Below are 20,385 nucleotides of genomic sequence, written 5' to 3'. Positions count from 1 at the left end.
ATCTTTGACACAGGGTGGATAACAGTTCAAACCAAACCAGAAATGACTTTGTTGATTCTGGTAAAGGATTTATTTTCCCCAGGAGAAAGACGTTGGCCAAACTTAAGCCATCAATAATCCCTGTAATTAGTGTGTACCTGTTTCATAGTGTAGGTTGAAAAATCATACAGAATGTTCTGAAAATAGTAAGGATCACCAAATAACTTGAACTCTAAAACTGAACTGGAATTGATGCAAGTGTACTAGCATAATCTTTTGTTCAAATAAAACTCTTGCTGTCTTGTTTCTGTGATTGGCAGATTTATTCTCTGAATATGTTCTTGGCAGTGGGAGCATGGAAGTGAAAGGATGTTTCCATCTTCTAGAAATTTTTTCTTCACCATTTGCAAAATTGCCTAATAAGGAAAAAAAGTACTTATATTTGAAGATAGCTAGTAATTTTATGCTCTTTTTGCATAGGAACATTCCCCCTTGTCCTTTTTGATTGCTAGTGGGTGGCACAGTAGTGATTCTCTTCTCTCCTCATGGATGGGGTTTTAACTAATATCCATTTGTTCTTTGAAAATATTATTATGTAAAAGTATTAATCACTTATTGTGATTACAGAGAACTAAAATATCTTTTTACTTTTGATGAGTTTCTTATTTATCTTACTATTTTATCATCTGTTGGTTTTATTCAGTGGAGAAGGAATAAGTGTTTTAGCTGTTTTTCTGACAGTCTTACCAGAGGTTATTATACTAACCCACATCCCTTCCTCTGCCACTAATAATACCTCAGGTATTTCTAAAGATCTCTTCTTAAAATAAATGAAAGTACTCTAGATTTTGACCTAAATAAAACCTCTGAAGAAAACTAATAAGTATTGCTTTTGTTATCCAAATTGAACAAACATCCTTTTTTAACAAAACAAATTCTGTTTTTGAATTTGAAATTGGATTTGCTGAAAACTGCATGGGAGAATCCTCCTTGTACTGCAAGGGGGAACTGATCCTTCAGCCAAGCCAGACACCAGTCAGTTCTCCTTTTCTGGGTGTGGTCTTTTCTGTAATGCATCATCCTGCAGTCAGATGATGGTCAGACAGGTGGCAAATTACAGCAGGTACAGAAGTCTTTTCAATATGCACTTGGTTTGTAGGTTTCTCTTTTGAGGAGGCAGCCATATGTTCTTGAGCCGTCTCTCACTGATATTAACTGAATTGAGATACTGCATTTCACTACTTTTCTTGTACCTTCATGGTGACAACTTGGCTGGGATTTCATCCTGGTCCCTGAAACATTTAATGAGTAGCCTGGAAGGCCTGAAAGTATTAGCTGGAAAGAGCTATTGAAAGGGGATTTGTCAATAGGATTCAGCGATAATCCAGGCTTAGCAAGGGTGTAGGAATGAAGAGTGACATTGGGCATCTCTATTTCTACAGATTCAAGAAGGTTAGAGTGCTCCAGTTTAGAAGCTGTCCTTAAAAGGCTCTTAAAAAGGTTCATGCTCATATTCTGCAAAAGGTACTGGCTCAGACCTCTGAGATGCAATATTTTTTCCAGGAGATGGATGAATGAAGTTTTCAGGCCTTTACTGTAAATAATAGAAAACTTTCTTCAGCGTTTATACTTAATATCAGTAATTTCTTATGATTGTATTTTTTTTTTCTACAGGAAATCTGAAGATAGTCATGCCTATTAGCTGCCTACAAGATGCAGGTAATTGTTTTTACCAGAAAAAGGCATATATTTTCGTTCCCTCTGAGTTTTCCTGCACTGCTCTAATATTTCTTCAAGCTCAATTCAGTTTTTCCACTGGAGGCATTAAAAATATTCCAGTATCTCTAGTACTGTGTTGTTGGGGTTTTTTTAACCTTTTTTCTCACTTCTTCAAAATCTTGACTGTCTTTATAATTTCCACTGTTTCATCCATAAAATACCCTCTTCGGATAATATGGAAGCTTATGTTGTTCTTCAAAAATTCAAATGCTGTACTTATCTGTGAAATTTATACTGCTGAGTTTTCTGCTTTGTAATAGAACTTTGGAATCACATTGCATGTAAGCATAAAGCCTGCATACATAGCTAGATGGAAATGTTTCAGTGTGGAAACTTAAAAGACTGAAGTCACTTAAAAACAGTCACAGCTTGTTTCTCCAATGTGTGTTTTACCTCTAGCAAGACATTTTCACTAAAATTTAATATAATGGTCAGAAAATGAAGATGTGGAAAGGTATCGATACTACTGTGTTCAGAATACTTAGTTGGTGTAGCTTTTGACTGATTAAAAGCAGTTAAAAAAAGGATCAACTCTTCCTTGTAAAATGAGCTACATGATCTAAGCTGAGAAGTAGTATCTCTCTTTAGCTGTCTTAAAAATAGGTGTATTATCCAAGGTAGTCAGGTAGAATTTCTGGCTAGGCAAGAGTTACAAACAGCATATCTAGAGTGGATGGCCATATATATATTTATGTACACACATACACACCCCATATGTGTGAAGCACCCCTCATGATATAGAAAGATTATACCTCTGGAAGTTCTGTTTGCCTTCCTCTGACTTTGGAGGAAAGCCAGGTGACTTTAAGTGCATATCTGAACTGCAGGTGAGTAATACTGGATAAGGTAATTCCTACCTATGGGGTTAGGACTCTGTTTTCAGCAGTGGTCTGCTGAAAGGGCTTTGAGACTGGATGGCAGACTTCCTGAAAGCCGCATCTCTTTTAAGACCTCAGAAAGCCTTACAAAACTGTTCAGTTTGAGAAGGGTAGATTTCTGTTTTCTCTTCTTATGGGTTTTATTGACTAGTGATTACACTTGTGTGAAATCTTTGGAGCCAGTCTTTACTGCGTCTCCTCACAAAATGGGCTTTTGTGAAATGTAGTTACATTTACTTAAGTACCTTAATATTTTTAATGAAAGGCTCAATTAAAATGCAATCAATTGCACTGATGTTATTTTGCCTGACTATACTAATTTGTGGGGGGGGGTTCTTTGTTTTTACTTTTTCCTTACAGATAGCTGTGTCGCCATGGAAGAGATGAAGAGAATTTTGCTCTAATAGATCACAAATATCTCTGTGTCATTCTGCATCTCAGTGTTTAATAATAATGGAAAATGTCCAAATGCTATAATAAGCCTTTGCAAATGTGTAATAAACTGCTTAAGAAAGTTTATGCCATGGACAGGACTGTATAATAATCACATTAGTATACAGACACAAATCTAATGCCTATAGACTACTGCGTAGAAAGTTCCAAAGAGAAAGAAAAGTCTGTGAACTTGCAACAGCTCTGGAAAAATGGGAGCAACAAAACTTTAAAAAGCACAGCTTTGGACACACTCCATGAGTCTGCACAGCTTTCAAGTGAACTAGCACTTAAGACCTTGTGTAACAAAATGGACTCTGGGGATACAGCTATAGGGCAAAACGCTACCTCAGGGTCTGGAGAAACTGCTAAAGTACCAAGTAGATGGAGGCAAGAACATTCAGCTGTTATTAAGATGAGCACTTTTGGCAATCAAGAAATACAGAGGCAACCACAAATAGATCACGAGCAAATTGGAAACACAGCATCAGCACAACTTTTTAGTTCTGGGAAACTGGTATCATCAAACGAAGCTGCACAGCAAGTCACGGAGAAGCAATATCCACAGCATCGTCCAACTCCTTACTCATGTCAACATTCACTTTCTTTCCCACAGCATTCATTGCCACAAGGTTTCTTGCACAACATAAAGCCACATCAGAGCTTGGAAGGCCCTCCATGGCAGTTTCCTAGCCACTTGCAATCAGTTGCCTCAGAGGACTTATTTCCTTTTCATATGCATAGCCATAGTGGAGGTTTCTCCAGGAAGAAGATTTCAAGCTTAAACCCCACTTACAGCCAATATTCACAGAAATCTTTAGAACAATCAGAAGATGCTCACAAGAAGGAGCACAAACCCAAAAAGCCTGGGAAGTACATTTGTCCCTACTGTAACAGGGCTTGTGCCAAACCCAGTGTACTTAAAAAGCATATTAGGTCTCATACTGGGGAACGACCATACCCTTGTGTTCCTTGTGGTTTCTCCTTCAAGACAAAGAGCAACCTCTACAAGCACAGAAAGTCACATGCCCATGCAATTAAAGCAGGGTTGGTACCTTTCACAGAGTCAGCAGTCTCTAAGTTGGATCTAGATGCCAGTTACATTGATGTGGAAGCTGAAATACATTCAGATGGTGAGCAGAGCACAGACACTGATGAGGAGACCTCACTCCTAATGGAGGGGTCTGAAAAACTGAGCCCCGTCCCACAGCTCCCCCTGGACATGGCTAGCAGGAGCAGTTTTCACTCCTCCATGGAAGAGTCCTTGGTGGGGCCAATGAAAGTGCCCATTTTGATTATCCCTAAGAGTGGAATTCAGTTACCCAGTGAGAGTTCACCCTATATTGGCTCTGATATATTGCAAAACCCATCCTTAAGTACTAAGTCTGATGACTCTCACACAGTTAAGCAGCGACTTGCACTAAGACTGTCAGAGAAAAAAGGGCAAGATTCTGAGCAGTCGTTAAACCTCCTGAGCCCACACAGTAAAGGAAGCACTGACTCGGGTTACTTTTCCCGCTCAGAAAGTGCTGAGCAACAAATAAGCCCACCAAATACCAATGCAAAGTCTTATGAAGAGATCATCTTTGGGAAGTTTTATAGGATTAATCAAAGAACAGCACTAACAGTAGCCACAACAAATCAGGAACATAGTTTAATAGGTAGAAAGGGCAAAGCAGAGCCATTACCTCTCTTAAATAACAGATTGGATATAAAAATGCTTGAGGAACATATTTCTCAGCTGACTCCAAATAAAGAAGAACTCATTGACTCCAGTAATTTGAGCTCTATTAAATCTACACAAGTTTATCCAGGCAGAAATGCAGAATCTAGACAATCCCAGAGCGCCACATCCCCCATCAAAAGTGAATCCAACCTGTACCAAGCCAGTCAGCAGGGTGAGGTGCCTGTCCTTCTTGAACCCCCTGTAGATTCTTCTCCTCTTATAAGAAGCAACTCCATGCCAACCTCTTCTGCAAACAGCTTAAGTATTCCCCCATCTCTGAGAGGAAGCCATTCATTTGATGAGAAGATGACTGGCTCTGATGATGTTTTTTACCCTGGCACAGTGGGAATATCCCACCAAAGGATGTTGAGAAGACAGGCTGCCTTTGAACTGCCCTCTGTGCAGGAGGGGCACTCAGATTCAGATTACCATGGAAGACCAGGGAAAAATATAATTATTTCTTCCAGTAGACAAATAGCAGGTGACAAAGGACCATCCTCAAAAGAGAAGAAAGTGGGAGACAAGACCTTCTATGACTATGATGCCAGTGGAAAGCACTACAGAAAATGGGAAGAATTTGAAGCTCAGAAGCAGAACTACAGAGACTCTCCATCCTTAGGTGGAGTAAACAAGGGAGGAGAGTACTTCATTGATCCACTTGGACAATCTCAGGCGATGCCATCCATGCTTGGAACTTTTGAAAACAGAAAGCGAAGGAAAGAGGAGAGTGTTGGAGATGAAGAGGACAGTCCCATGCTTTGCAGCAGTACGACTAGCAGCACTGCAGGAATTCAGCCTTTGGACTTTGATCCCAAATCCCAAATTCAGGATGTGCCAAGGAGTGGATTTTCCCTTCAAGGTCTGGACAATTCTGTCCATTGCCATGCAGAACGTTTTGACATGTGCAGGCCTTACCTGCAGTCTGGAAGTCCAGCAGCTTCTCTGGAAGACTCAGCCTTAACTGCAGAGCAAGAAAAGACTGCAGAATCACTATCTAGAAAGCCCCCTGGAAATGTCATTTCTGTCATTCAGCACACAAATTCGTTGAGCAGGCCAAACTCATTTGAAAGGTCTGAATCTACAGAACATATTGCATGCCAGCAAGATAAGATCTATTCACCGTCTGAAACATGTGAGAATGAGATTTGTGACTCCCCAATGAGTCCAGACCGAGCTCCACAAACAGAAAATACTGACACCAATAAGCCGTCTCCGTCCCAGCAGCCTCAGTCATATCATATGCAGCCCAGGTTGGTTCGCCAGCACAACATACAGGTACCTGAAATTCGTGTCACAGAGGAGCCGGATAAGCCGGAGAAAGATAAAGAAGTGCAGAACAAAGAGCAGGAGAGACCAACTGAAGAATTCCAGTGGCCTCAGAGAAGTGAAACCCTTTCTCAACTGCCAGCTGAAAAGCTCCCACCCAAGAAGAAGCGTTTACGACTGGCTGACATGGAGCACTCTTCTGGAGATTCCAGTTTTGAGTCCACTGGTACAAGCCTTTCTCGCAGCCCTAGCCAGGAAAGTAATTTGTCCCACAGTTCAAGTTTTTCAATGTCCTTTGAAAGAGAAGAAAATGTGAAGTTCATCACACCTTCCAAACAAGATGAGTTTGGAAAACAGTCTGAGTTTTTAACAGTTCCAGCTGGTGCTTACTCACTTTCCGTCCCTGGGCATCACCATCAGAGGGAAATGAGACGTTGCTCATCTGAACAGATGCCCTGTCCTCACGCTGCTGAAATCCCTGAGATTCGAAGTAAATCCTTTGATTATGGGAACCTGTCTCATGCTTCTTCGGCTGGGACACCGACTACTGCTCTATCTCCATCACGGGAAAGGAAGAAATGCTTCTTGGTCCGCCAGGCTTCCTTTAGCGGTTTCCCAGAGATTTCCCAGACTGATCAAAGCACAGAACAAAGTATAAAGCAGGAGCAGATGGAACATGCACAGGCTGGTCTTCGCTCTTCCCAGCTTTCTTGGCATCACTCGCCTTCATCTGTGCTTCAGCCCATTCAAGTAGATGACTCTGGAAAACAGGCTGTTGGCGCTTGTGTTCCACTTGCTAATAACTCATCCCACCTCGCCCAACAACAGGCTCTTCTTGCAGATAGTCCAGAAATGTTAAGGACTCCTTTGATCCAACAGGCACCTTATATTTCTAACAAACATCCATCAGAGCAACAGCAGCTATTTGCACATCAGGAAAATGTCCCATTTCCCTCTATTCATAGCACCTTGTTTCAGTTCCCTTATCCAACTGTCTGCATGGTTCATTTACCACCATCTCAGCAGCCAGTCTTGTGGCAGTCATGCACAGAACCTCTACACTTCCAGCATCATTTTGTACAGCAGCTGCAGAAATCTTACATCAAGCAACCTTTCCAAACAGACATTCCTCCAAGTTATCACCTGGAACACTCTCCAGAGCTTATTGGAAAGAAACCAGCTGATTATGTGCATGCTAAAGAGCAAGCATACCAGCATTACTCAGGAACATCTGGGCAGTATTCAAAAATTACTCTTGCTAAGTACCAGTCAGAGCATAGCATTAAACCAACAGATACCTCCTCTGAACAGCATCTTCAGGCAGATTTTGACTCCCCCAGTGATGGATCTGTACAACCTTTGCCAGGAACAGTTGTTCCCGTCAGGATTCAAACCCATGTGCCGTCTTATGGTAGTGTCATGTACACAAGCATTTCCCAGATCCTTGGACAGAGCAACAGTCCTGCAATTGTAATTTGTAAAGTTGATGAGACTGTTTCTCAAAGAACATTGGTAACTAGTGCAACAATGCATGGAATTGGATTTAACATAGCTCAGATGTTAGGTCAACATGGAGGGCTAGAAAAATACCCTTTGTGGAAAGTGCCACAGACACTATCACTTGGACTGGAGTCCTCAATTCCGCTCTGTTTAACTTCCAGTTCTGACATGGCTTCTACCTTGGGTGGAAGCAAACGGATGCTTTCACCTGCCAGCAGCTTGGAGCTCTTCATGGAGACCAAGCAGCAGAAACGAGTCAAAGAAGAAAAAATGTATGGGCAGATAGTTGAAGAGCTAAGTGCAGTTGAGTTAACTAACTCAGATATAAAGAAAGATTTTCCAAGAATGCAGAAGCCTCAACTAGTAAGGCAGAGCTGTGCTACTGAGCCAAAAGAAAGTCTGCCATCCGTGTCATCCTCTTCACCACTGTCGTCCTCTTCATCTCAAGATTTCCCACCTGTCAGTGTGCCAACAGCTGATGCTTTCCCACTAATCAGGGAGAAACTTTCTAGTTTTGATTCCACATCACCAGGACAGAAATCCAGCGGTCCTTCTGAAGGAAGAGAATCTCCAGAAGAACTGGATGTTGATGAAACAGCCTCAGATATGAGCATGAGTCCACAAAGGTCTTCATTGCCACCAGGAGAAATTCAGCCAGAAGACCAACAGAAACATCCAAAATTGCCTCTTGGGATGCTAGTCCAGATGACATCCAGTACCAGTGGGAAAGTCACGGGCTCAACTATTCTCCTGACAGATGTAGCGGATTTTCAGCAGATCCTTCAGTTCCCAAGTCTGCGCACTACTACTACTGTGAGCTGGTGTTTCTTAAACTATACGAAACCCAATTACATTCAGCAACCAACTCTCAAATCTTCTGTTTACGCTTCATGGTGTATAAGTTCATGTAACCCAAATCCATCTGGGCTGAGTACAAAGACCACATTAGCACTTTTAAGGTCCAAGCAAAAAAACACCACAGAAATCTACACCCTGGCTGCTATGCATAGACCTGGAGCTGGTAAACTGACATCATCAAGTGCATGGAAGCAACTTGCTCAGGTAAATAGAAGGTTTCAATAAAATTAAATTAATATGTCTTTATTTGAGAAAATCCAAGTAAACTATGAAATACAGTGTAATTACTTAAAAAAAATTCCCGTTGGGAAATCAAACTTTGATATCTTCCCATCACAACTTCTGAGCCTCGGTTTACCCCTTTGCAAACTCTGCTACTTCTGCTGCCTCTGTCTCCATTTTGAGAATTAGTTCTAAAAAGTCAGGCTTTCAAAACCTGTTCTTCACATATTTCAGAACCTGAAAAGTTATCTCCTTTTATTTTGTCCTTGTTGCATGGCCCATATTCAAACAGAGGACATAAGCATCCATGCAGGTCCATAAGTAAAGATTAACTTAAAATTAAGCAAGGCTCTTCAGATCATTTTAATGTTTTTTACATACTGATTCGTCCTCATGGACTAAGCATTAGATAATGGTGCCAGGGAAAATTTTGTAATGGCAATAAATTACTTTCTAAGGCTTTTCCATCTCTATTTTCCATGGTTGTTTTTTTTTTGTTTGTTTGTTTTGTTTTGTTTTTTTCCTCCTGAGGAAAGATACGGTGCTGCATTTTCTTTCCAGGCTCACATAAAAATGTATCTAGATTACCCCCTCTCTTATTCTCCACCAAGCTGAATGGGACAAATTAATTCATTGTCTAGAGTTGCACCAATGAAAGTCTGGCTTTGACCTGGAATGTTAAAAGTACTTGAAATAAAGTGTGCATTTATTGTGTGTTCCAGCAGTAACGCCATTCCTTGACTTTGTTCTGCAGATGAAACACGAGCCATTCTTCTTGTTTGGCAGCAAGCTTGAAAAGAAAGTAGTGGGGAATATTATAAAAGAAAGAGTAAAAGGAGACATTCATGGAGATAAAGACATTACATCCAAACAAACTGAGCCGATACGAATTAAAATCTTTGAAGGAGGGTAAGAAAATGCAACTGGAAATTTCAAAGCTCAGCCTGTTGTTTTGACTAGATTTGAAAATGAATGTGAATGAACTGGGATGTAAACAGTCTCCTGTATTTCAGCCGTGTGTTGTAGCACCCAAGCTTCTTCTTGTCTTATGTATATGTCAGTGTTAAACTACAGGATATCTGTGTAGCTACTCATAGTTCTACTATGCTATAGGACAGTTATAGTTTTTGCATCCTTTTAAGAATGCTCACTCTGCATTGTCATCTTTGTTCTTTCAATTATAATTAAAGAAATGCACATTCAAGATTTTGTTATTTTCTATGCAATTGTTTAATAGCTTCCATAAGGACATCTTTCCATTTTTTGACTTTGTGTGCCTCTGCTTAGGCACACAAATAGGCTCTCTGAATAGGCTAGCTTGGAAAGTTTACTCTTATTCTCGTAATATTATATTTATTTACTGAAGTTGGATTTGATGATAAAATCCGAGATAGCAATGAAATCTGTTTTCTAAGCCTAATCCATGGATATATCATCTAAGGTTGATAAAATGATTAATTTTACTATGGTTATCTCTTGCTCCTTTGATAATAGGAACAACTAATAGGGAGAGGGAAAAAGGAGAACTGAAAGATCATTAGCAATATTTTGAGGCTTATGAAGTCTGTTAAAGAAAAAAAAAAAAAAGAAATGAACAGTTGTTTATCTCTCTCTAAGAGTATGCTCTAAAATGTAAGATACTGCTTTATTTCTTTTAAAAATTCTGACATAGTGCAATTATTTGCTGAAGATTAGTAGTAAGTAGTCAAAAGGCTGAACAAAGTAGTTATTTTTTAGTCTTACCAAACCCAAATAGTCTCATAACAATGTGTTATTGGGATAACTAAGTAGTTAGTGAAGGAGATGTGATAAATTTGCACATGCTATTCCTTCTCTCATATTTTGTACTCTAAAAGTTGTCCTTCATACCATCATGTAGCTTGATTCCCCTTGGACAATGTCCATGAAATAAACATTGACATTTCTTTCTGGTCTGTAACAGTGAAAGGGTAGAGCCTGCATCTTACAGGGTAGAGCCTGCATCTTACTTGAAAGACTGAAAATGTTATTTTGAACATTACAGTTGGTATGCTGGCCCAGACACAGAGCCTGGATGTTTTCTGTGGCTGTACATTTTTCTAGTACCCAAGTCAGTATGTTGGCTGCATCAGAGCGATCCAAGTTCAGGGATGACCATAAGTTTTTAAGAAATTTAAAAAGCTATTACTTGAATTCATGCCCACTTTGAAGTATAAGATTTGCCTGCTTCCCACTCTGTATCATTTCTGAATTTGGATCACTCAGCTGAAGATAGCTTGCGCTGATGTAAGCTAAATGATGAGAGGTCGGAAGGATTAAAGTGTGTTAAGAAAAGCAACTTGTAGGGGATTCAGATCAGTGCAACGTGCAACGGATCACTCTATAAAACTCCTCTACAGTCTAACACCTTCTTTATGAAAACTTAGTGTGTTATTCACACCATCTTAAGTTTCCCTGTACACCAACAAGGTCTATGAAACTATTTGTGTAAAAGAATATATTTCACGTGTCAGTTAGGTGTATCTCCTAGTATTACTTGGCTATGATTACTCTCCTTTCTTGAAATAGAACAAAAAGAAAGAAAACTTGATGTACACATTAATTTCTGGAGTTGGGAGGGCACAAATAATTGGTGCAGTATGCTTCTCTGATAGGAGCGTATGGCCTTCATATGTAGCTTTCTATAGTGAATGAGGTGATATAGTGTTAATCAGTCCACGCTTTCCTTTTAGATGAACATTTTAATGTTCATTTTACTGGAATTGTTTGTGGAAGGGGATTTATTCTTTTCATTATTTTGGTTTTGGTCATTTGTTCTTTTAAATTGATCTAATATTCTTTACATTTAGTAACCCTGACTTCTATTACTTTCTGTTCTGACTAATCAGTTTGTCCTCTTCTTCAGGTTTTAGTTTATGACTTCCAAAAGCTAGCTTTTTAAGATGAGTGGGCTATTTTGCTTGCTTGCTCTTGGCTGTTTGTAGAGCTGTTCTTTCATCAAGCTCATATTTGCATCACCTGAGCGCACAAGCAGTGCACTGAACTATGCATAAGATGTCTGTTGTGTTTGTTTCATCTTCTCTCCCCTAGACAGATAAGCACGAGTGGCAATATCTTGTTTCAGCAGGGTGTTTTCATTCATTTTTCATTTGTCCTGAGGAGGGCTCTTGATTATTTTTGTACTGTAAATGCAGAGAAAGCGATTCAGAATTCACAGCTGAGGAAGATTTGCAGTCATCACAGTTTTCAGTTTCTGGGAAGTTTGTCTTTTATACAGGAAGGTGTGGTCATGCAGCTGCTCTGTGCCAGGGCAGCAAAGTGCTTGTATGTCAAATAGACTAAAAGTGAGTTAGGTAGGGCTTGGAACCAGTGAGAAGCTGAAGCAACAGAATGGATGGAGTTCAGCAGAAAAGCAGATGTCACAGAACATCACTTACCACACCAAAGCCAGTCAAGAGCTGTTTGTAAGCTGTGCAGCAGAAGGGGTTTTGAAGTAGGAACCTACCAACAATATTATCACCTCTGGTGGATGGCTTGATTCAAATGAAATGATTTGATTCACAAAATCTGCTTTCCATCAACTATGACTGCAGAACCCTGGTGGGATATAAAAGAAAGTCAGCAATTTTAAGTTCAATGCTTGCTACATACTGTTAGTTACTTATGGTGTGAAGCTGAAAGAAAGGAGGGATAAAGCAAATGTTCCCACTCATCTGACATCTTGCTTTATTATGTTATCAGTTTGCAGCAATAGTGCACACTTTGCTTGTGTTTCCTCTTTTATATCTATCAGTAATAGACATTGATCATTGAAAATCCCCAATAAAATAGCATTTCAGTTAGATATTTTAGGACTCCAAGGCTTATGAATACTTTTAACTCTAGCACCTCATTAAAATCAAATTCAGAGCACCTGTTACCATAGTCACATGAAAGTTATGTAGTGGGAAAGGGAAACTTGCTGAAAAATTTGAGAGAAGCCCAAGTTAAAAGTAAGATTTAATATTTCATAGTGCTAGGAAAGGTATTTACCATAGATTCAAATTTGTGATTCAGCATTTAGACCAGACCATATTTACATGTCCAATTTCTGTGTGTCGTTTTTGTTACAGTTTTGTTTTGGTGGGACATACTTAAAGAGTCAAGATCAATTGTGCTCAAGAGCTGTGCATATGAATGACAAAGAGATGGTTGTTATCTAATTGACTTTGTGCCCAGTGGGATCTGAGAGTAGCAGAAGCTGGTGGAGTGAGGTCAGGCAGAAGACCAGCAGAGATGGAGCTACAGAAAAGCAGATGTAACACAGCATTTTTCTTAGCATTATCAATCAGGGCTGATTTAGTAGACTCCATCCCAGAAAACTGGACAGCAAGGAACGATGAAAAGCAGATAACATGGCAGTCTTTCAAACAATACTGGACATTTGTTCTGTCTGGGAGAAGGCCTGAAGGTGGCTGATGAAGTAATGGATAGAGAGATAGCTAGGAGTTGTTAGCATGTGAAAACAAAGGAGTTGCTGTTTTCAGTAGATGGTACAATGGACATGAGAACAAAACAGTGTTTCATGCATTTTTAAGATAGCTGCAGTATTTATATTGCCAGTAATATTGTTGAACACACAGAGGTGTTCACCTAAGAAAAGCAGACTTGAAAAATGTTTCAGTGTAACCCTCCAAACTGCCACTTGCTTCTGATAGAGTTATCATCACATTAGCAGAACTTTCACACAATCCTTTATTTATCTAAAGTGCTGACTGTCAGTACCAGTGATGGTTTGTGGGATTTGCATCCACGATGTGTCTGAAAGTACTTTGTGCTGCTTAGGAGAGGACAGTGAAGGAAAAAGGAATCGAAAATTATTATTTCTTGGTTCTTGCAATTTCTGAATTTTACTTCAGGGTACTGAGGATAAAGTTCTCCCTCTATGGAATGCCCACTAACTTCAAGCCTCAAAACAGCTGGGGCAGATCCCTTCAACTCTTTTAGATTTCAGTATTATGAGTTTATTGTAATAGTAAATGAAATGTGCAGGTTTGTATCGATTTGCATATCTTAATTCTTACCTAACAGATAATGTAATCAACAAAAATAGCACTGAATGCTTATGCCTGTGCTAAGAAAAATTCCTTTTACAATGTTCTGCTAAGTAGGCAGGTGGAAAGTTTCCCATTTTGTTTCTAGAGCAGCATGTACCATACCTGCATGAGCTCAACACAGTGTTCCTTAGAGTGAGATCCATGTTTAGGAACTTCAGACATGAGTAGTGTAAATACATACATTCTTGCTAGCTATCTGCATTCCCTTTATGTTTAATAGGGGAAAATGGGCATTTGCAGGATGTGATTTATCTGATCCCAAGGGATAAATCAGATAAATACATTTAAATGAGTCAAATTAATTATACCACAAAAGAGCTCTGTTTTCAGTGGTGGTAGATGCCCACGTGGTTCAAGACTACAGATAGATTACATGAACCCAATCTGCAGTTCATATACGAGGCTGCGCTTTGTCTACAGGAGCGGTGGCTAATCTGTTTCCTAACAAGGTGTTTGTAGCATACCCATACCACAGCTCTTCGTTCTCACATTGTTAAAAAAATAAGATACACAAACACAATGAGACCAGTGCCTCCTCTGTGAAAGGGAAATGCTTTGTGCCTTTCAGCTTGAAAATTCAGCAGTTCACATGAACTTCAGTGGCAGTTTTGTGGTGAGATATAAAATCAAGATTGGGTGCATAGAGATAATGTTTGTGCCTGCATGTTTTCTAGCCTCTATATGATTTAAATACTCATTCTCTTTCAACAGGTACAAATCAAATGAAGACTATGTCTATGTCAGAGGACGTGGCCGAGGAAAGTATATTTGTGAAGAATGTGGAATTCGCTGCAAAAAGCCGAGCATGCTCAAAAAGCATATCCGCACTCATACTGACGTCCGGCCTTATGTATGCAAGTTGTGCAATTTTGCCTTCAAAACTAAAGGTACTTGACCCTTTTTCCTGAACTTTTGCCACTTCACAAACAAATCTTGAGATATTTTGCCATCTGGGAACCAAGCACCCTCTGCATTGAAGAAAAGAATTTTCTTTGAAACAAAATGACTATGTTTATGGATACAGGACTCCGTGACAGAGATTGTTCTTTTCTCTTGAATTTATCCAGGGATATTGTGAGACTTAGAGACTCCTTGGATAGCTTCATTAAGTGCTGTGGGCTATGACCGGTCCAGTTTTCTGGAGATAAAATATAGTAGCTAAGAATTATCCTCACAAACAATACTTTTTTGCCAAAGTTGTTACGTGGTACAAATTTAACTGCAACAATGCCCAAATGCTACTACACGAGTACACTTAGTATGACACAGTGTAGAAGAAGAGCATCAGCTAGTGAGGAAAACATGCCTTCACATGATTTGCAGGAGGTCGGTTTCAAGTTTATAATTAATGTATGTCTCCCAGGTGGGCCACTCCATCCACGGCAGCATTAATTATTGATAGAGATCTGATATCATGTGTTCACATGTATTTATCAGCACAGAAAAAAAGCTTTCATTTGTCACCTGATGGCCATGGATCGTGATATTCTTTGGAATTTGGATTTACCATGCAACTGTCTACATAAAAGAGGAAAAACTCTCTTCTGCGGTAGCATTTCTTTGTACCACAGTCCAAACAAGCCTTACATTCTCAGTTTTTTTAGCTTTGCTCTGACCATGAAGGGAAATTGGTTCTGATCCTATTGTACTGTATTTACTTGAAGGAGAAGAGAAGAAGCTGAAATAAATTTCTATGAGATCCCAGTGCAACTTCATGGCTGTGTTGAGGAATGAGGATTATAATAGTTTCCATGACTCCAACACTTCTTCCTCTACCAAAGATGGGCACAGCTAATAGATGGCAGTAGACCCATCAATCTAGTTTAAGATGAGAACTTTGATGGGAGTGTAGAGACAAATGGAAGTAGCTGCATTTGGTAGTCTCTGTGGTCTATCTGTGGAGCTGTTCTTAAATCACTATTTACATTTGACATTGCAGGAGAAATGGGTCTTTAGGAGAGACATAAAGGGAGGATCATGGTTTTGCAGCTCTGTTCAGAGAGAACATTCCAGGCAGAAGAGATGGCATTGAAATAAATGTGAAATTGCTTGCTGAGGCTGGCATTTCTGGCAGAGAAGAAGTAACAGGGAGGAGGTGGTGTGCTGTTGCACAATAGGGGAATGAGTAGGAAGAAACTAAGCCTTCAAAGTGCAAGAAGTGTTTAACTGGTGTGTTGCTGCTCATGGACAGTTGTCAGCCTCATAAGTATTGTAGCTATTTTGCTGAAGACAGTTGGGGACAGACCTTCAAAGTATTTAGCCACATAGAAGCATCAAAGGCTGAGTTGGATTTTTCATGCAGTACACAGACACCGTAAGAAACTTACTGAGAAGGGAGTTATATGAACTACCTAGGACTGAAATCAGAGAAAAGGAATTTGTGAGCTTCTAAGCACACCTCTGCTATCTCAGAGAGTGATGCACTGTTCCTGCCATTTGGAGACACCAGTCAGGGTCCCAAAAGCAGCATACATACACTCACAGAGTGCTTTTCTTTGAACTAAGAAGTGCCGTGTCTGGGTTGGCACTTTCCCAGTTGTCTGTTGCAGATGTGACTAAAGTGGCTAATGGATTAGACTGATACTCTCATTTCTCTGGCTTGTGCTTTTTGTGCCCAGGATTCTTTGCTATGGAATGTCCCCTGGGGCCAGTCTCAACCCAGTTGTCTTATCTGTGAAAAAAAAAGACGAAGACAGACACTCCAGAAAGTCAATAGTCTAGTGTTAGATTGCTCCCTCATGGGAGTGGGAGATCTGATTTCAAATCCCTGCTGTGTCTGGTTCAGATCCATACTCCAAAGCAGGGAGCTGAACTTGGATTTACCACATCCCAGGTGAGTGCTTTCAGTACAGCTCCTCTCTGATCAGAGATTGCAGCCAGTAAACTTGCACTGAGAAATCAGGCATAAGTGTCTTTTCGAGGGATACCGCTGGTTCAGCAAATGCCTTCAGAGTACTAAATGTTTGGAAACACATATGAAATAAGTGGGAGAGTGCTTAGCTTGTGAGTGCCACTGTGAAACTGACTGAACCCTGAACAACAGTGCATTGTTGTTCTTTAATGTCCAGGCAATATATAGTTATCACAGACACTAGGCCCAGGGATAAATAACTGCCAAAAGTGAGTTTTTGAGTTTGCTGGTACACCTAAATGTCGTATGGAAGAGTGGAGAGGTGCCTATATACCTCTCTTTTCTTCTGTTCTCTTCTGTTCTCTTCTTTTCTCTTTTCTTTTCTCTTCTTTTTTTCTCTTCTTTTCTTTTCTTCTATTTTCTCTTCTTCTCTTCTCTTCTCTTCTCTTCTCTTCTCTTCTCTTCTCTTCTCTTCTCTTCTCTTCTCTTCTCTTCTCTTCTCTTCTCTTCTCTTCTCTTCTCTTCTCTTCTCTTCTCTTCTCTTCTCTTCTCTTCTCTCTCTTCTCTTTTTTTAAGATATAAAAGCCCATTCTCATTAAAACAGGCTCTGGGCAATGGGCCAGATGAGTTCAGCCTTGTCTGTTTCACTGTTGTTTGTTTTTAAACTGAAAACAGGATATCCGCAGGATAACTGAGTTATACACCAAAACTTCACTTTGAAAGTGATCTTTGCTGCTGTCAGTTAATTAGATTCATCTCTGATCCATAGGAAATCTGACAAAACATATGAAGTCTAAAGCACACATGAAAAAATGCCTGGAGCTTGGAGTATCAATGACATCTGTAGACGATGCTGAAACTGAAGAAGCAGGTATGTCAGAATGATTTAATTTAGTTGGAATGGCCTCTGGAGTATGCAAATGACTCAGTGCATTTTCGCATAGTGCCTGGCATGGGAAAATGTATTAAGAGTATTTGGGGCATTTTTTAATTATGAAGCATCTAGCAAACAGGAAATATAAAAAATAAATCTGATCTGTTTGTCTATAGTGTTTTTTATGATGCATCAGGAAGAGCTAGAAATAGAAATGTGTCATCTGTCTCATACAAAGTACCAAATATTATCAATTTATGTATGAAGGATGGTAACATTCAGTGAAGTTACAAGGGGGGGTAGGGTGAATTTTATTTGTAGGGTGAATTTTGTTTCATTTTCACAGGACAGAATTTGGATATAGAGTTTTAAGGTTTATATATATAAAAAAATACATTTTGAGACTGTTGGGAATGGCTTTATTTAGCCATCACAGATGAAGATCATCCGGCGATGGCACTAGGTGTTCTGGGTGGGGTTGAATGTGACAGAAGAAGTGTGGCATGTGCTTACCATTTTGATTTGCTATGGCTTTTTCAGAAAACATGGAAGACATGCAGCAGGAGACAGAGAAGAGTAGCAACCTGGCAGGCCTGTCAGCAGAGCATCAGTTTTCTGATGCTGAGGAGTCTGATGGTGAGGATGGTGATGAAAATGATGAAGATGATGAAGATGAGGATGACTTTGATGATACTCAGGGAGACTCAACACCAAAAACTAGATCAAGAAGCACTAGCCCTCAGCCCCCTCAGTTCTCCTCCCTGTCGGTGAACTCAGCTGGGGCATCGCAGGGGGCTTCCCCCGAGGGCTCCCTTTCTGTGGGACACTCCTCCCTCATCAGTTACTTGGTCACTTTACCTAGCATTCAGGTTACTCAGCTTGTAACATCAAGCGACTCCTGTGAAGACTCACAGATGACAGAATATCAGAGGTTTTTCCAGAGTAAAAGCACCGATTCAGAGCCCGACAAAGACAGGTTAGACATACCTAGCTGCATGGATGAGGACTGCATGCTTTCCTTAGACCCCAATTCGTCTCCAAGGGACCTCTCACCTTCCAGTCAGCAGTCATCCCCTGGCTATGATTCTTCACCACATAGAGATAACTCACCAAAGAGGTATTTAATGCCTAAAGGAGATTTGTCACCCAGAAGGCATTTGTCACCCCGGAGAGATATATCACCCATGAGACACCTTTCTCCACGGAAGGAGGCTGTGCTGAGGAGAGAGTTATCACCAAGACGGGACGTTTCACCAAGACGTCACCTATCACCAAGGAGACCAATGTCACCAGGGAAAGATGCATCTGTTAGAAGAGATTTGTCTCCTAGGCGAGAAAGGAGATACATGGCCTCGGTTAGAGCGACATCTCCCAGGAGGGGCTTATACCATAATCCAGCGTTGCCTATGGGTCAATATTTGCAGTCTGAATCTATTCCAGTGGGTCATTCAGTAAGTATGAAAGAATATTTATTCCTGTTGTCAGAAATGATGTTCCTGCTTAATTTGTGCATGCTATTTTGAAGAACTTTGCTGTTTTGTAGAAAAACAAAGCTTTGAACTTGAGTGGGAAGTCCTGGAGTGAATGCAAGACTTTTGCAATAAACAGGGACCGAGTCAGGATGCTGATTCAGTTAGACACAGTATAGTCAGCCAAAAGGTTGAACCTTCACTTGCTACACATCAGAGTAACTCCATTAACTTCAATGAAATTAGGCTGGCTTACATTAACTGCCCCGTCTTTATCTTTAAATGGCCCAGGAAGCTTACATGGTGTGTGTGGCTTGTTACTGCACTGTAAAACCTTTTACCTCCCAGACTGTCAGATGGAATCAAGCCCAGATCAGAGCTCAAGACCTTGATACTTCAGTATGTTGCCCATCCCTGATGTATTGCTTAATGCAATAAAAACACTAAAGTAAATGGAAATCCTTGGAAAAGCAGGGTGCCCATCTAAAACAGGACCTGTGGCTGGAGTGTAAATAGTATTATTTTGTGACAGGAGCAGACAATTGTTTACCAGCAGAAAGCACCATCACAACTGTCTCTTTTGGCAGAGACACCACTGTCTAGGTGGACAAGAAAGTATACAAAACTTGCACAGCTGCTGTTTGTGCTGTTCTTTTTCAGTAAATAAACTCTCAGAAAATACTTGAGACTTGGTGCTTTTGACAGGCCCTAGCATTCGCAAAGTTCCCTCCACAAATAAATTTGGTCTTTAGTGTTAGGAAATGGCCTTACTGTGTGTGCTTTTTTTTTATGTCATACGCTCTTTCATCATGTTTGCTGCTGCTGCTAGCTTCTCACTGTGTGCCTTTCTGGGCAATGCGTGGATCCAACTTGGGTGAGCTCTGACAGGCTGCCTCCACATCAGACAGGACTCTCCTGCCCTCCTCTCCATCACCAGTCTTCTTTGCTGTTTGTGTAGTCACAGTTCTTCTCTGTAGGGAAGATCAACTGAACCCTGAGCTTATGAAATTAGTATCTCCAGGGCTCTAGTGCAGATTTCTCTGCTGAGACAAGCAGAGGAGGGTGGGCTTGGGTTGGTTTGTTATTGCAGCTCAGCAGAGGTGGCTGGAAACACAAACAATACTAAGAAGCACTAGCCAGACAGATCCAAAAGTCATCCTGGCTTTTCAGGAGAATTAGGGTAAGTTGCAGTATTGAACGAATCTGCACATAAGTGAAAGTAACACAAATCCAAGCAACCTATTGAAGAGCCCTTCTTGCCCTTGGCCAGAGCCTGCTCCATCTCCCTGTCACCAACTGCTTCCTCTAGCAAGATATTCCTGACCTCATCTTAGATGTGATGCCATGGTTTGCACTGTTGCTGGGGAAAGAAGCAGAAGGGGGGGAACTTCCTAAGCTGTCCTTAGGGAAGGGAAGGATATGTTGAAACCCTGCGCAGTTTCACAGACAGTCTTTACAGAGATGAAAGACAATGCA

The 20,385-nt window shown here is 40.4% G+C and overlaps 1 protein-coding gene across 5 annotated transcripts in view; it reads left to right on the top strand.

Moving 5' to 3' along the window:
• The window catches only part of HIVEP2 (HIVEP zinc finger 2), a 125,352-nt gene that overhangs the window by 97,509 nt on the left and 7,458 nt on the right, over positions 1–20,385 (top strand). For all 5 annotated transcript variants that reach the window (XM_052702625.1, XM_052702554.1, XM_052702705.1 and 2 more), the window contains 6 exons: positions 1,654–1,698; positions 2,997–8,622; positions 9,395–9,549; positions 14,427–14,602; positions 17,336–17,437; positions 17,981–18,891. In XM_052702625.1, the coding sequence (XP_052558585.1) occupies positions 3,208–8,622; positions 9,395–9,549; positions 14,427–14,602; positions 17,336–17,437; positions 17,981–18,891 (6,759 nt within the window). In that variant the 5' untranslated portion in view covers positions 1,654–1,698; positions 2,997–3,207. The remainder of the gene's footprint in view (positions 1–1,653; positions 1,699–2,996; positions 8,623–9,394; positions 9,550–14,426; positions 14,603–17,335; positions 17,438–17,980; positions 18,892–20,385) is intronic.

This window comes from Tympanuchus pallidicinctus, unplaced genomic scaffold (assembly GCF_026119805.1).
Source record: "Tympanuchus pallidicinctus isolate F22 unplaced genomic scaffold, pur_lepc_1.0 scaffold1, whole genome shotgun sequence".
Taxonomy (NCBI): Eukaryota; Metazoa; Chordata; class Aves; order Galliformes; family Phasianidae; genus Tympanuchus; species Tympanuchus pallidicinctus.
This window is presented reverse-complemented; position numbering and strand designations above follow the sequence as displayed.